At 40.6% G+C, this 16,491-nt stretch overlaps 1 protein-coding gene and 1 long non-coding RNA gene across 2 annotated transcripts in view; both read left to right on the forward strand.

The window, feature by feature from the left end:
- LOC123515426 lies at positions 1–1,502 on the forward strand. Its single transcript, XR_006677872.1, has 2 exons — positions 1–391; positions 1,246–1,502. It is a non-coding gene; the product is annotated as an uncharacterized LOC123515426 (long non-coding RNA).
- A 250-nt stretch (positions 1,503–1,752) lies between these two features.
- LOC123515427 (mucin-5AC-like) overlaps positions 1,753–16,491 on the forward strand; it is a 35,395-nt gene continuing 20,656 nt past the window's right edge. The window contains exon 1 of the mRNA XM_045273976.1: positions 1,753–1,920. Coding sequence (XP_045129911.1) covers positions 1,916–1,920 — 5 coding nt within the window. The 5' untranslated portion in view covers positions 1,753–1,915. The remainder of the gene's footprint in view (positions 1,921–16,491) is intronic.

Below are 16,491 nucleotides of genomic sequence, written 5' to 3' on the forward strand. Positions count from 1 at the left end.
CTCGCTGCTCTCCTTTCACTCTCACTTGCTCTCTTCTGTGCGAGTTACCCGGAATCAGTGGTGGATATCTCGGGGCTCCACTGACTCAGCAGGGCGGGGAGAGCTGCGCACCAGGTGGCTTCCCCAAGGGGCTGCTCAAGGGCCCAGTGTGTTCCTACAGTGCCATGAGAACTGGGGGTGAAGGGGAGAGGAGTGAGGGGTTTCTGCTGCCACCACCACCACCACAACGCTAAATTTCGAAACCTCAGTAACGCACGACCCCCTTCCCCCCTCTTCCCCCTTCCTCTCCTCCGTGAACAGACAACACAGGGGGAGTTTGTGTTCCTCGTGGTAACAAGTACAGAGTTGTTCATAAGCTCTGGCTGAAGAGAAAAAAATGATAAGTGCTTTGGTGTGTTTCTATTTTTGTTACGTTTTTTATTTTTCTATTTGTTTGACTCATATAATTGAAACCGAGTGAAATTTCTGAGTGATACTGTTGCTTCTGAACCGCTAATGAAAGAAAAAAAAATAAAAAAGTTTCCCTCATTCAGCTGTTCATTTTTTCTCTCTCATTTTTTTTATAGTGAATCGTCTTAATTAAGTAATGGAAAGAATATAAATGGAGGAAGACTTCACACGCTTACACCTCGTCAACGTTGCTCAAGTGTTAAGTGTTAAGAGGAAAAGTAAAGTCGAGTACGTGTATCTTGTCTGTCTGTCTGTCTGTCTGTCACGCATGGCTGATGACAAGCACCGACTTTTATTTTCTTTCTCCTTTTTCTTCTTGCCTGTATTTCCAGTATATTTGCTGAAGTATATGAACTTGGTTAGTGGGGCAAGTCAATGAGCGGGAAGGAAAAAAGAACAATAAGCAAAGAAAGAGGCGAGCGACCGCTGAGTGGGGAGAAAGCGAAAGTGGGCACGAGGAGAGAGAGAGAGAGAGAGGGAGAGGGAGAGGGGGAGGGGGGAGGTTATTAATGCCCCCTCACAACCACCACTACCACCACAAAAGTAATCGTGCTTATTAAAGACACGATATTTACAGTTTTACATGAAATTTATGGGAAAAAGAATTGTAGGCATGTTTTTTTTTTTTCTCTTACGGATTTGTGAAGGAAAATGTTTACCTTACTTTTTCATGTGTGTAGAGAGAGAGAGAGAGAGAGAGAGGGGTAGGAGGTAATAATATGGTACTGGATCATCTTACGTGTATTTTTAGACAATGAAATAATCTTAGCTATTTTTGTATTCCTCGTTTAACAGGTTGACCTAAACGAAAGTAAGCAGAAGTGACAGGAAGTTGATGAAACGAACAAAGAACGAGTGCGTACGAACGAAAGAACGAAAAAAATACCAAAAAAAAAATAGTGATACAATTTGAAAACGGCAAAAGTGGCAAGGAAAAAAAAAAGTGTATATTGAAAAAAAAAAAAGAAAATGTGTCAGTTAGTAAAGGAAATAGATGAAAATAGAAAACACTTGAGAAATTTCCCTTCGCGATGCCACACAAACTAGAGCAAGAAAAGAGAAAACGAGATTAGAGAACGGTACAGAAAAAAACGAAATTAAAGAAAACGGTACAGGAGAAAACAAAAGAAAAAAGAAAAAAAAAAGATATCCAAACAGAAAACGAAGTGCGCTCTGCAGTGAAAACAAAAAAAGAAAAAAGAAAACGTAGTGTTACATTATTATTATTATTATTATTATTATTATTATTATTATTATTATTATACCACCACCACCACACTACACCACTACACTACTACTACTACTACTACTACTACTACTACTACTACTACTACCACCAAAATGACTGTAACTACAAGAAACCCACACCACTACAACTACTACTACTACTACAACTACTACAACTGTGGCTCTTGCGGTAGTACTTGACCTAACCTAACCTAACCACACACCGCTGCAATATCCAATGAGGTAAGAAAGTGCATGTTGTTTCAGGAGGAGGAGGAGGAGGAGGAGGAGGAGGAGGAGGAGGAGGAGTCTGTCTTTTTGTCTTCCTGTTTCTCATATTGTCGTACTTAAGAGAGCAGTTATTATCTCCCATTCTTCCTCCCTAACTTTCTTTTTTAGTGTATGTAGGTTATGTATAGTCTCTCTCTCTCTCTCTCTCTCTCTCTCTCTCTCTCTCTCTCTCTCTCTCTCTCTCTCATGACCTTTCTGGAACTTGATTTTATCTGGATTCTTTCTCCTTTCCTCTTTTCTTTTTTTCTTTTACTTCTCTCACCACCTACTTCTATTTCTCTCTCTCTCTCTCTCTCTCTCTCTCTCTCTCTCTCTCTCTCTCTCTCTCTCTCTCTCTCTCTCTCTCTCTCTCTCTCTCTCTCCATTGTTGTCGTCGTGTCTCTTTGGTTTTTCCGGGCAAGTGTCGTGGCGTGGAATTAATGGCACGTTTGTTTTCTGTGACGTTGCTTCCTTTTAGAGAGAGAGAGAGAGAGAGAGAGAGAGTTAATGGATACTTGACTTATACTCTTTTGGTTATTTACATGTAATTATTAGATAACGTACATTTTCACTGCGCGTCCGTAGGTTAGGTTAGGTTAGAATAGGTTTGGTTAAGTTAGGTTAGAATAGGTTAGGTTAGGTTAGAATAGGTTTGGTTAGGTGAGGTTAGAATAGGTTTGGTTAGGTTAGGTTAGAATAGGTTTAGTTAAGGGAGGTTAGAATAGGTTTGGTTAGGTTAGGTTAGAATAGGTTTGGTTAGGTTAGGTTAGGTTAGGTTAGAATAGGTTTGGTTAGGTGAGGTTAGGTTTGGTTAAGTGAGGTTAGAATAGGTTTAGATTAAATTAGGTTTGGTTAGGTAAGGTTAGGTTAGGGCCACCTGTCTCATTAAGGTGTTAAGGGAGGTGAATGCAACACGCACGCCGTGGAGAACAAGAAAGGGAAGGATTTAAAGCACCATGATTTGTTCTGTAATACTTCACCTCCTCCTCCTCCTCCTCCTCCTCCTCCTCCTCCTCCTCTTCCTCTTCCTCTTCCTCCTCCTCCTGACTTTTGTTCCTTTGCTCCACTTATATTCTCATCGTAAGCCGTATTGGAATGAAGCTTTTGTTACGGATATTACCAGGACACCATTATTATTACCAGCTGATGATGTCACGTGACTTAACACCCGCACCATCACACTGGCGGGCTTGTCACATTATTACACGCACCCATCACGCAATTCACGTAACTTTGGAACACCTTAATTGTCAGACAGCGAGCGATTCACACCAATGAATTTCACGGTGTGTGTGTGTGTGTGTGTGTGTGTGTGTGTGTGTGTGTCTGTCTGTCTGTCTGTCTGTCTGTCTGTCTGTCTGTCTGTCTGTCTGTCTGTCTGTCTGTGTGTAACGTAAAACAGTAGTGTACAGTACTGAGACGCATTTTTACCTTGAGATTTGTGTACGATTAGACCATTTTATTTGCTTCAGGAAGGGTTTATGGGGTCAAAAGGTTAATGGCCACAGTCTTCACTATTTTAATCCCCCCACATAAGTTTCTCAAGCTGTACAGAATCACCAAATAGTAAGCAGAATGAATATGGAAGCGCGTCATGATACTGAAGGGGTTAAGACGTATAGTAACAGTATTGAATAACAGCTAAAGAGACATATAGAATAGAAAAGACACAATAGAGAAGGTAAATTAGTAAATACGTAAGCCAAAATATAAAACAGCCACAGTAAAAGACACATAACTTGACACAGTACTTATGAAACACTTTTTTTTTTTGTTAACTAATGTACTTCAAACTTAAAAGAAAAAATTATGATAGAAATTAATAAAAAAAATCATGAGGCATAGCGTACGATAAGTCACTAACGTAAACCTTCATAACTCAACCAACGCTGTACTAAGGTCCTTATTTACGAACGCTTTGCTCTTTTACCACGAGTATTTACAAGCCCAGAGATGATTAGCGGGATTTTTCAATAGTGCTTCTGAAGTTAATAATGTAGTAATCTCGTCACTGCCTCTAGAACAGTAAAAAAAAAACATCTTAAAAACCATGTAAATTTAAATAAAGCCCTTTAAAATAGTAAAGGTAAAGCACAGAACTATTTTCAAAACATTTCCTAGTCACAGAGATGACTAGTCGGCCTTTAAAAGTGCATCTCTAGTTAAGAATGTAGAAATCTTGTCACTTTGCCTCTAGAACCGTAAAAAACACCTTAAAAGAATCGTGTAAATTTAAGTAATGCCTTTGAATTAGTGAAGCTCGGAACTATATTCAAACCATTTCCCAAGGCCACAGAGATGATTAACGGGACTTTTAATTGTGTTTCTGCAGTTAATATAGAAATCTCGTCACTCTGCCTTTAGAACCGTAAAAACACCTTAAAAAAAAGTTTAAATTTAACAAAACCTGTGAAATAGTGAGGGTGAAGCACGGAAGTATTTGAGAATACGAGCTGAACTCCTGCATTACCTAACGCTGCAGCTGAGGCGGACAGTGAGCGGAGCGTGAACCGTGAACTAATTGCCGGTAATGCTTCGAGGATTCACGAGACTTCAGTACAGATACCCGTATTCAAAAACCTCTTCCCCTCTCACTACGACAATTTTCCAAGGCCACAGAGACAACTAGCGAGTTTTTAAGACAGTTTCGCCTTATAATAAACTAGAAATCTTGCCAATGTATCACCAGAACCAAAAAAAAAATACTCTTAAAAGCACGAGTATGTTCATCTGGAGCCTTTGGAAAGCAGTGATGGTGAGAGAGCAAGGATATGGGCCAATCTCTCTTGCCTCGCTTGCACCAGTGTTGTGCTAAAATTTGTTGGAGTAGGTACGCGCACGCCTCTGCCTCTGTGCCTGGACTGGTGACTGTGACTCGTGATTCATTGTCTTGAAGTGCATCCGGCCATGGTGAGATAATAATGCTACAGTTGCTTTTCGTTCATTTGTTTTTATTTGTGTTTTCTGCTTATTTGTTTATTTAGTCTGTTGTTAGTAAGAAGGTGGTTTTGTCCATTTTCCTCAGGGTACTGTCTCCTCTTGTCAGATTTCCTCTCCTCTCCTCTCCTCTCTTATTCTTTCCTCTTCTCTCCTCTCCTCTTTCCTCTTCTCTTCGCTTTGCTTTCTTCTCCACTTCTCTTTCCTCTTCGATTCTCTTTCTTCTAAGTTCTTCGTGTTTCCCACCCGAAACCCCGCATTCCCATCTGTCCCTAAGCTGGTTGTGGGGGGGTAGGGGAGAGTATGGGCATAAGATTTAATTAATTCCCTTTTGTATTTCGTCCCTCTTGTATCATAATTTATGTATACACAGTACGAATGTATAAATGTTACAGTAAGTTTATATTGGGTCACATATTAAACATACAGTACTGTAGAGTTATGTGTAGTGTGTGTGTGTGTGTGTGTGTGTGTGTGTGTGTGTGTGTGTGTGTGTTTGTGTAAGTTAAGGTGTACACGTTTGAATGACTCCAGCAAATGACTACAACTTTTCTCTCTCTCTCTCTCTCTCTCTCTCTCTCTCTCTCTCTCTCTCTCTCTCTCTCTCTCTCTCTCTCTCTCTCTCTCTCTCTCTCTCTCTCTCTCTCTCTCTCGCAAGTCACGCAGTCGTTCTCTCGTTCACTCATTTTCGCCCTCAGTCAAGAGTTAGAGAGAGAGAGAGAGAGAGACCTTGATAGAGGATTGTGTTTATTCCCAAATGTCTTTTGTAATAATGTGTCTTCTCTCTCTCTCTCTCTCTCTCTCTCTCTCTCTCTCTCTCTCTCTCTCTCTCTCTCTCTCTCTCTCTCTCTCTCTCTCTCTCTCTCTCTCTGTGTGTGTGTGTTCATTCTCCATCCTTCGTTCCCTTCTCTCCCTCCTCCCCTCTCTCATCCTCCCCTTCCCCTCCCTCTCCCTACCTCCCTCCCTCCCCTCCCCCCTCTCAGTACACGCACATTCTTCAACTTTCACACGGCAAAGTTATCTTTCTTTCATTGCTTATTCTTCTTTTCTTCGCTGTTGTATTGTTTTCCTTTTTTTTCTTTTCTTTTCTTTTCTTTTCTCTCAATTTTAAGACTAAAGGTGTGATTTATTTTTATTATTTTTTTATTATTATTATTCTGTTTATTTCTAGTTTTGTTTGTGTTTATTTGTTCATGTGGATGAGTTTGTGTTGTTTATTTATTTGACTTTGATCTCATTGGGTATTTAATCTATTTTCTTTTTTTTTTTTTTTTTTTTTTTTCGGTGTTAAGTGTGTTGTTGTTTTGTATCACCTTTCGTTATCACTCTTTCATACATATTTCCACCTTGTTTTCATGTTTTTCCTCCATTAACACGAGAGTTTCACATTGTTTAGATCATGGGATGGATTCTAATGTTTAGCTTCTCATTATTCTTCGTTGGACACAAAACCACTTTTTTTTTTCTTATATTCATCTTTTATCATGTTTTCTCTATCATACATCTTGTTTTCATGTTTTTCCTCCATTAACACGAGAGTTTCACATGTTTAGATCATGGGGTGGATTCTAATGTTTAGCTTTTCATCATCCTTCGCTAAACACACAAAATCATCTATTTCTTTTATTATATACATCTTTCACAGTTTCACAGTGTTTAGATCATGGGGTGGATTATAACGTTTAAATTCTCATCATTCTCCCTTGGACACTTAAGATTATCACCTTTTTTTTATTATATACATCTTTTAGTCTATTTTCTCCTTCATTTCGACGATAGGTAGACAGTTAGGCAACGTGTGAACTGTACTATTTAACATCACAACTAACAGACAGCATTATTATATTTTTCAATACTTCTTTAACTTCTTCAGTACTGGAACACATTTTTACCTTGAGATTTGTGTACGATTAGACCATTTTATTGACATTAGGAAGGATTCATGGAGGCCAGAAGATTAAGGGCCAGAGTTTTCACTAGTTTAATCCTCCACATGAGTTTCTGAAGCTGTATAACACTAAAAAGTAAGCAAAATCAATATGGACACGTGTCATGGTACTCAAGGGATTAATTTATTATCATTGTTGCTTATTAGGCCGATAGACTCACAGTAATTAGATTGTGAGTGAATTTTGATGTTTACCATAATTAGCTAAAGGAAATAAAACTGCTGTTACTGTCACTGTGCTTTTAACCCCTTTAGTACCATGACGCGTTTCAATATTTGTTCTGCTTACTATTTGGTGATTTTATACAGCTTCAGAAACTCATGTGGGGGGATTAGAATAGTGAACACTGTGGCCATTAATCTACTGACTTCAATAGACCCTTCCTAATGTCAATAAAATGTTCTCATTCTGCTTACAGCTTCAGAAACTCATGAGGGGACGGGATTAAAATAGTGGAGACTGTGGCCATTAATCTACTGACCTCCATTGACCATTCCAAATGTGAATGAAATGGTCTAATCGTACACAAATCTCAAGGTGAAACTGTGTCCCAGTACTGAAGGAATTAGAATAGTGAGGACTGTGGCCATTAATCTTCTGACCTTTACATATATACCCTTCGTAATGTGAATAAAATGGTCTAATCGTACACAAATCTCAAAGTAAAAATGTGTCTCAGTATTGAAGGGGATAATACAGGTTGTGTAATACTGGTTAGGTTGATTAACGGAGAGACACGTGTTGCTGCCTTGGGTTATGTTTGTGTGAGTGACTTGGCCCTCAGAAAGACTTTACTTTATCTCACTGTGTTAGTACAAGCAATGTTAGTCTTAAGAGAGGAAAGGTAATGGTGAGTGTAATCGTGACCTTACAAAATATTTGTGATAAGATGAGGGTATTTGCTTTTATCCTGTGTTGTTGTTGTTGTTGTTGTTGTTGTTGTTGTTGTTGTTGTTGTTGTTACCATTATCGTTATCTCTTTTTTTATTTTATTTTTATTTTTCTTTGTTGTTATTGTTATCGTTATTTTTGTCCTTTTTTCTTTTACATTTCTCTTCGTTTTCTGTATTTTCTTCTTCTTCTTATTCTTATTCTTATTCTTATTCTTATTCTTCTTCTTCTTTCTTCTTCTCTTGCTCCTTCTTCTCTTGCTCCTTCTTCTTCTTCTTCTTCTTCTTCTTCTTCTTCTTCTTCTTCTTCTTCTTCTTCTTCTTCTTCTTCTTCTTCTTCTTCTTCTTCTTCTTCTTCTTCTTCTTCTTCTTCTTCTTCTTCTTCTTCTTCTTCTTCTTCTTCTTCTTCTTCTTCTTCTTCTTCTTCTTCTTCTTCTTCTTCTTCTTCTTCTTCTTCTTCTTCTTCTTCTTCTTCTTCTTCTTCTTCTTCTTCTTCTTCTTCTTCTTCTTCTTCTTCTTCTTCTTCTTCTTCTTCTTCTTCTTCTTCTTCTTCTTCTTCTTCTTCTTCTTCTTCTTCTTCTTCTTCTTCTTCTTCTTCTTCTTCTTCTTCTTCTTCTTCTTCTTCTTCTTCTTCTTCTTCTTCTTCTTCTTCTTCTTCTTCTTCTTCTTCTTCTTCTTCTTCTTCTTCTTCTTCTTCTTCTTCTTCTTCTTCTTCTTCTTCTTCTTCTTCTTCTTCTTCTTCTTCTTCTTCTTCTTCTTCTTCTTCTTCTTCTTCTTCTTCTTCTTCTCTTCTTCTTCTCTCGCTCCTTCTTCTTCTTCTTCTCTTGCTCCTTCTTCTTCTTCTTCTTCTTCTTCTTCTTCTTCCTCTTCTTTACCCTCCCAAGTGAGGAAGACCATCAGGGAGTGTTGTGGTGATGGACCTTAGCCCTCACCAGGTTGTTTGTGGCGAGTTATCTAATCTGAGGTGAGACACGGAGGGTAGTAGTGAAGAAGGCTCCTCCCCATCTACCGTTAGTGTTATCATGTTTACCTGTGTTACCTGAGGAGATTGATAGGTGATGGGCTGACTGGTGGTTGTTGTTGTTGTTGTTGTTGTTGTTGTTGTTGTTGTTGTTGTTGTTGTTGTTGTTACTACTACTACTACTACTACTACTACTACTACTACTACTACTACTACTGCCGCTACTGCTACTACTACTACTACTACTACTACTACTACTACTACTACTACTACTACTACTACTACTACTGCCGATACTGCTGATGCTGCTGCTGCTGCTGCTGGTGATAATAATAATAATGATGTCTTGAATAGAAAATGAATAAGATTAGCACTCTCTCTCTCTCTCTCTCTCTCTCTCTCTCTCTCTCTCTCTCTCTCTCTCTCCTAGTAAAGCGGACCAAGTATTAGTTTCCTCTGGGTAAAGGATAAGTAACCTCCTCCTCCTCCTCCTCCTCCTCCTCCTCCTCCTCCTCCTCCTCCTCCTCCTCCTCCTCCTCCTCCCAAAACAAGCTGTACCAGAACCTTTACTCAGTGCTACCTACCTGTCCTCCTCCTCCTCCTCCTCCTCCTCCTCCTCCTCCTCCTCCTCCTCCTCCTCCTCCTCCTCCTCCTCGTAGTCCTTCATTACTCGTGTCATCTTCCTTTTCTCCTCTTCCTCTTCCTCCCTTCCTTCCGTCACCTTTTTTTTCTTCTTGGCTTCCTCCTATCTTTTTATTAATTTATCTTCTATCTCTATTTATTATCCTCCTCCTCCTCCCCCTCCTCCTCCTCCTCCTCTTCATGGAGTACCTTCTTCCCTCCTTACATACCATCCTCTCCCTCCCTCCTTCCCTCCTTCCTTCCTCTCGTCCTCCCTCCCTCTCATCCTCCTCCTCCCAAGGATAACAACTTTCCCTTCCTTCTGAGATCCAACCACCTCTCTCTCTCTCTCTCTCTCTCTCTCTCTCTCTCTCTCTCTCTCTCTCTCTCTCTCTCTCTCTCTCTCTCTCTCTCTCTCTCTCTCTCTCTCTCTCGTGTGTGTGTGATTCACCTCGGTCGTCTGCTGGTCACCCAGCCCCATTACGGAGCGAGCTCAGAGCTCATAGACCGATCTTCGGGTAGGACTGAGACCACATAACACACTCCACACACCGGAACAGCGAGGCCACAACCCCTCGAGTTACATCCCATACCTAGTTACTGCTAGGTGAACACACCCCACACATTAAGAGACTTCCCATCTGCCTCGCCGCTTACCGGGATTCGAATCCGGCCCTCTCGATTGTGAGTCGAGCGTGCTAACCACTACACTACGCGGTGTGTGTGTGTGTGTGTGTGTGTGTGTGTGTGTGTGTGTGTGTGTGTGTGTGTGTGTGTGTGTGTGTGTACACACACACACACACACACACACACACACACACACACACACACTGACAGCCGTGGGAAGAAAAACTGGATTTGCCATTTCTAATTGGACAGAAAGAGAGAGAGAGAGAGAGAGAGAGAGAGAGAGAGAGAGAGAGAGAGAGAGAGAGAGAGAGGAAAAAGTCGTTGTCTCATTTCCATACATTTAGTATTTTCCTAGTGTTTTTTTTCTTCCATCTTTAACTTTCCTGGACTTGTATTTGTTTATTCATTATTTACTCATTTATTTTATCTATTTATTTTTTCTTTTGTTTCGTATGTTCCTTTATTTTTAATCTCTCATTAGGCTTTGCTGGTGAACTCGTACGAACAATTATGAAACAGTGTGAGTGAAAGGAACTGAAAAGAAATAATGAAAGTGAGAGGAGAAAGAGGAGGAAGAGAAAGATGAATAGAAGGAGGAAGAGAAATACTAGGAATATAATTATTGAGAGAAAGAGAAGGAGGAATAGAAAGAGAGAATAGGAGAAATAGAAAGAGGAGAAGTAGCAGGAGGAAGAAAAAGATTGGAATAGAAGGAGGAAGAGAAAGAAGGGAAATATAAAGAGGAAGAGAAAGAGGGGAGTAGGACGAGGAAGAGAAAGAGGAGGAATAGGAAGAGAATAGAAGGAGGAAAAGAAAGAGGGAGAATAGAAGGAGAAAGAGGAAGAAGAGGAACAGGAGGAGGAGGAGGAGGAGAGAAGAGAGTGAAAGCTTGGTTGTGTGGGAATCCCTGGTCTCTGTATCATGCCCCGAGGGGAGAGAGAGAGAGAGAGAGAGAGAGAGAGAGAGAGAGAGAGAGAGAGAGAGAGAGAGAGAGTAACAGCTAACTTCCGACATGGGGTTTTAATAACTAGTTGGAAGTAAAAACAAGGAAGTTAGCTACTCTCTCTCTCTCTCTCTCTCTCTCTCTCTCTCTCTCTCTCTCTCTCTCTCTCTCTCTCTCTCTCTCTCTCTCTGCGTGGAAGAACTGATTGCAAGGTGTTTTGAATTGTCACTCAGATCGTTATGATATTACGTAACAAATTGAAAAATAGGAAGATAGACAAACAGACAGACAGATAGATAGATAAGTAGGTAGGTATATAGATAGATACATACAGACAGACAGACAGACAGACATACACTACAACCTAAAATCTAAATATATTGTGACAGTTTACAGATCAAGGTTATGTAATCCCTAAATATGAATACAGTTAGACATTTTTCCGTGTGTTTCTTGGTTGAAGGTACGAAAGAATGTCCTCAAGTATGTGTAAGAGGAAGTGTAGAGTGTAGGGATAGCTCAAGTCTGTGGTGGTGTCCAGTCTGGTATAGTCTGTGTACTCTAAAATGGCTCCTGGATTTAAAACATATTATTGACAACGTAACTGATTTGATGTGAATAATACTTGTTTTCTCTTGATCAACGCACTTTATTACAAGGACAGCTCACGGTTTGCCTCAAGATCTGACAACCACGCATTCCCTGGGACAACATTAAGACAGATACAGGAGCCACTTTAGAGTAGACAGATTATTATAGTAGGAATAGGTTTGAATGCTTTCCTACCGGCCCACTTTATATGTGTATTTTGTCTTCTTATTTGTTGTCTATTCTTGATGTGTGTGGAAATATGTTTGTAAATATGGGTGGATATAATTATGTGTTCTTCTATATATAAAATGTACTGCTCGTGTTGTGTGCGTGATTTCAACGAGTCTTAGATAGTAATCCTGACATCTTTGCACTAGACATTAGCAGGGATGATAAGGGTATATAGGGATGTATAGGTTAAATAAGCGAATGAGTAATACTGTTTTATTGATAGTAGTAGTAGTAGTAGTAGTAGTAGTAGTAGTAGAAGCGATAGTAACAGCAGCTCTAATACTTAATGTGATTTCAACGCATTACAAGTTCTGATCTAGGAGTTAGAGAAATTAAAGAAAGTTTTTTTTTTTAAATGTAATAGGTATTTGAAATTCTTGTTCCGTTTTTCTTTTTATTGTTTTTTCTTTGTCATCATCATCATAAAAAGTTGTCTGAGATATTCCGTTTGTGTTCGCGTATTTAGAGGGGAAGGGGGAAGCCAGTTAGGGACAATATATGTTAAGGAATTGGATTAAGGTTATACTGCGAACAGATTGTGGTCGTGTTTCTTTGGTGGACTGCTACAGTGTGGGCAGCGAGCGTGTGGATAACTGATGGCGTGTGTTCGGGCCGTGTAGGTTGCTCGGTGTAATCAGTAAATGAATGCATATCTTGGAGTAATGAGTTAATTAATGAATTGGATATGATTAGCTGAGTAATAGTTAGCTTTCGTTGCTTATCGTAATTTTCCTTCAAGACTCCATCATGTGATCTTTGTTATTTGACATTGTTTGACTAAAACTTGAATGAGATTTACGTGGAATCACTCTCTTTAAAATTGTTTCGTGTCAGAGCACACGTTGTTATCTTCTTATGGAAGTAAAAGGAACCAGATACTCAGATCTTAAGGGCCACGAGTCACGTGATCCTTAGCAACATTGACCAGAGACCATAAAGACCACACCATGTTCTGGCCACGGCTCACTTGTACTGAGTCTCCCGAATGTCTCAAGGCTCAGTCTTCTTGACACACCTTAGTTGAGGAAGCACGTGACTACACACTCATACAGACAGTCCATCCAGCCTGCCACCCGCTCACCCAGAGCGTCCAGGAAGACGTCACCACAGGTGACGACCAACTTGACATGGATCAGGCAAACCTGTAAAGAGTGTATTCTCTTCACCTTGCCCCACAACACACTGAAAGAACTGCTTTACGCCTCTTGGTGCACCATGCGGAGCCGCAGGCAAGAAGCGTCTTGCAGGGAGGCAGCGCGAGCCACAAGTGATAAGACATTTTGTTTCTTGCTCAAAACTTGCTGAACATGAAACTGAACCGCACCAAAGATGAAGCCACTTAGTGTTCACGAAAGTGGCTGTTTGGGTCTGAAAGTCAGCCCAAACTCACGCCAACAAGGGAATCAATCCACTTCCTGCCTCCAGCATGTCGCCTTCTCTCCGATTCTCAGACTTTCTAACAGAAAGCAACAACAGATTGGATATTACGCATCGTATTCCAGCAAATCTTACCATATTGCCTGTGTGTGTGGGTGTGTTTGTGTGTTGTAGATGGAGATAGTGTGTTTTCAATTTAGCAGTTAAAGTAATATTGTTGCACTTGGTGTTAATTTGCACATGGGGGCTCGTGTGAGAGAACGTGAGGACACAGGTGAACGTCCAAAGAAAGTGAAGCTAACAGCCAGTGATGCGAGAAAATCTGAAACTGCGTATAAAAAGAAGCACGAATGAAGCACATCTCAGGAACGGAGACACGGGATGGCTCTCGGTATGTAAAGAAAGTGAAGAAGACAATGCACATTAAAAAAAAAAAAGTAAAATTAGAAGGAAAATAATACATATGACAGGAGCTACAAGGCAGACCTACCTTACGGAATGTTAGAGCGCAGAAAGAAGAAAACATACGAAAACCAAACGGACTTGACAAAAAATTCAAGCCAAACCATGAAAAGGATAAATGTGGATGCAAATAGTGGACAAAAACACAAAAAATAACTATATAAAACCCGACCACAACCAAAATTAGTCAAACAATAACATAAAATAGACGAAAAGCATAAAAAAAGGAAGAACATTCCTGACCAAATACAGGTAATATGGAAATCAAAGACTGTGGGGAAGGCAAACTTTCACTTGGCTAACTCCGTGTGTAACTCTGGCTGACTGGAAACACAATAGCGGTGAATCAATGTATAGGGACAGTGGACACAATGCATAGTGGACACAGGTGATGACTTTGCCCCGCCTATCAATCAGAGTTATTGTGTTTTGGCTGTCACCCATCTATGAGCCCCGTTGGACCATAATGGGTAGGTGTGTAAGGATCTGACATCTCACCAAGTTTCGACTCTTGTGACATTGCGCTAGCTGGCAACGCTCCATCAGGGTGACATGACCAGAGGCAGGACAGGACGCAGCAGGGCGGGGGGAGGATTTACATGGGGGAAAATGGAGAATCAGATGCGATAAAGAGACAGACATGGGTTATTAGGAAGTGGATCTGTAGTTGTGGTAGTTTTCCTTGCTTTACTCTCTCTCTCTCTCTCTCTCTCTCTCTCTCTCTCTCTCTCTCTCTCTCTCTCTCTCTCTCTCTCTCTCTCTCTCTCTCTCTCTCTCATGGCATTGCAAACCTGAATAAGAGTGAAGAATAGGAGGAGGAGGAGGAAGAAGAGGAAGAAGAAGACCAGCCTACACTTTACAGCACCTGACTTTCACCCTCCTCCTCCTCCTCCTCCTCCTCCTCCTCCTCCTCCTCCTCCTCCTCCTCCTCCTCCTCCTCCTCCTCCTCCTCCTCCTCCTCCTCCTCCTCCTCCTCCTCCTCCATTTGTACTCTTGAAACCTGTTTGTTGCACCAGTACACTCTCTCTCTCTCTCTCTCTCTCTCTCTCTCTCTCTCTCTCTCTCTCTCTCTCTCTCTCTCTCTCTCTCTCTCTCCTATGTTCTGTTTTTTCCTCCTTGCATCCATTCTTTCAACATTTCTTTATTTATACCTTTATCACATTCACCAGAGAGAGAGAGAGAGAGAGAGAGAGAGAGAGAGAGAGAGAGAAGGTATTTTTTTGAGTGCGTTTTATATTTTCTAATTTTTCGAAAGTTTTGAGTAAAAATATGAAGTTCAGTTTAACATGTGCGAAAAATTATTATTATTATTATTATTATTATTATTATTATTATTATTATTATTATTATTGCTACTGCTACTGCTACTGCTACTACTACTACTACTACTACTACTACTACTACTACTACTACTACTATTTTGAACTGAGAAGAAGTTTATCAATTGTGGTAGTAGTAATAGTAGTAGTAGTAGTAGAAGTAGTAGTAGTGGTCGTTTTGTTCCAGTTCTTGTTGTAATAGCAGTAATGGAATGAATCATTATTATTATTATTATTATTATTATTATTATTATTATTATTATTATTATTATTATTATTGAGTACCATGACGTGTTACATACATTCCACTTGATATTTGGCGATTTTAAACACCTTCAAACACGTAAGTAGGCATTGAAATAGTGAACACTCAGACAAGAGAAAGACAAAATTACATACAGAGAAACGCAAAGAGAGAAAAATAAACGAAATTGAGGAAAGTAGATAGGAAGAAAGGGAAATTGATAAGCAAATAGGAGACCATTAATCTTCTGACCTCCATAGACCCTTCCTGATGTCAATAAAATCGTCTAATCACACCTGAAACTCATGGTAAGGAATGCGTCCCAGTATTTAAGGGGTTCAGGAGCACCAGTAGATAACATTCCTTCATACGTAACAGGTTTAAAAATATCAATTATAGTAACAGCAGTAGTTATCGTCATCATTGTTTTTGTTGTTGTTGTCGTCGTCGTCGTTGTTGTTGTTGTTGATGTAGAGTCAGTACTAGAAGCAGGAGTGACAGCCACAACCTTCACCTCCTCTTGCTTAGGTCACGAAAACCAGTGAAGGGGAAGAGAGAGAGAGAGAGAGAGAGAGAGAGAGAGAGAGAGAGAGAGAGAGTCCAGTCCAGTCCAGTCCATAGAGGTGAGGGGAAGGTAGACAAGTTAAAAGGGAGGGGAAGGTAAAGGTAGTCAGGTTATTAGAAGAATGGAAAGGGGAAGGAGGAATAGAGGGACAAGGTGGGGGGAGGAGGAGGAGGAGGAGGAGGAGGAGGAGTGAGGAGTGAGGGGAGGGTAGGTCACGAGAGGCTATGACCCTCAGAAGACACCCGGATTGAGGGCCTGGGAACTACTCACTCTCCCTCTCCCCTCTCTCCCCTCTCCTCTCCCCCTCTCCATCTCTCCCACCAAACCAGTAATGTTTAAAGAAGGTAAAAGTAGCCACAGTACACAGGTTATGTCCAAGGTAGGGAGGAGGAGGAGGAGGTGAAGGAGGAGGAGGAGGTGAAGGAGGAGGAGGAGGAGGAGGTGAAGGAGGACGAGAGGAAGTAAGAAAGAAATATTGAATGGAGTTTTTAATGGCCACACACACACACACACACACACACACACACACACACACACACACACACACACACACACACACACACACACACACACACACACACACACACACACACACACACACAGAGAGAGAGAGAGAGAGAGAGAGAGAGAGAAAGGTGATGAAAAAATGAGGAAGGAAAATAGGAAGTGAGAAATAGTGAAAGGAAGAGTGAAGGTCGTGAAAGAAGGGAGGAGGAAGGAATGGAAGGGGAGGAGGAAAAAGAAAAAAGTGGAAGACGAGGAGAGAGAGAGGAAAGGCAGAGTTCTGGGGTGGGGGGGGAAGAGGGAGAGGAGGGGACATTTTC

This window comes from Portunus trituberculatus, chromosome 39 (assembly GCF_017591435.1).
Source record: "Portunus trituberculatus isolate SZX2019 chromosome 39, ASM1759143v1, whole genome shotgun sequence".
Lineage (NCBI taxonomy): Eukaryota > Metazoa > Arthropoda > Malacostraca > Decapoda > Portunidae > Portunus > Portunus trituberculatus.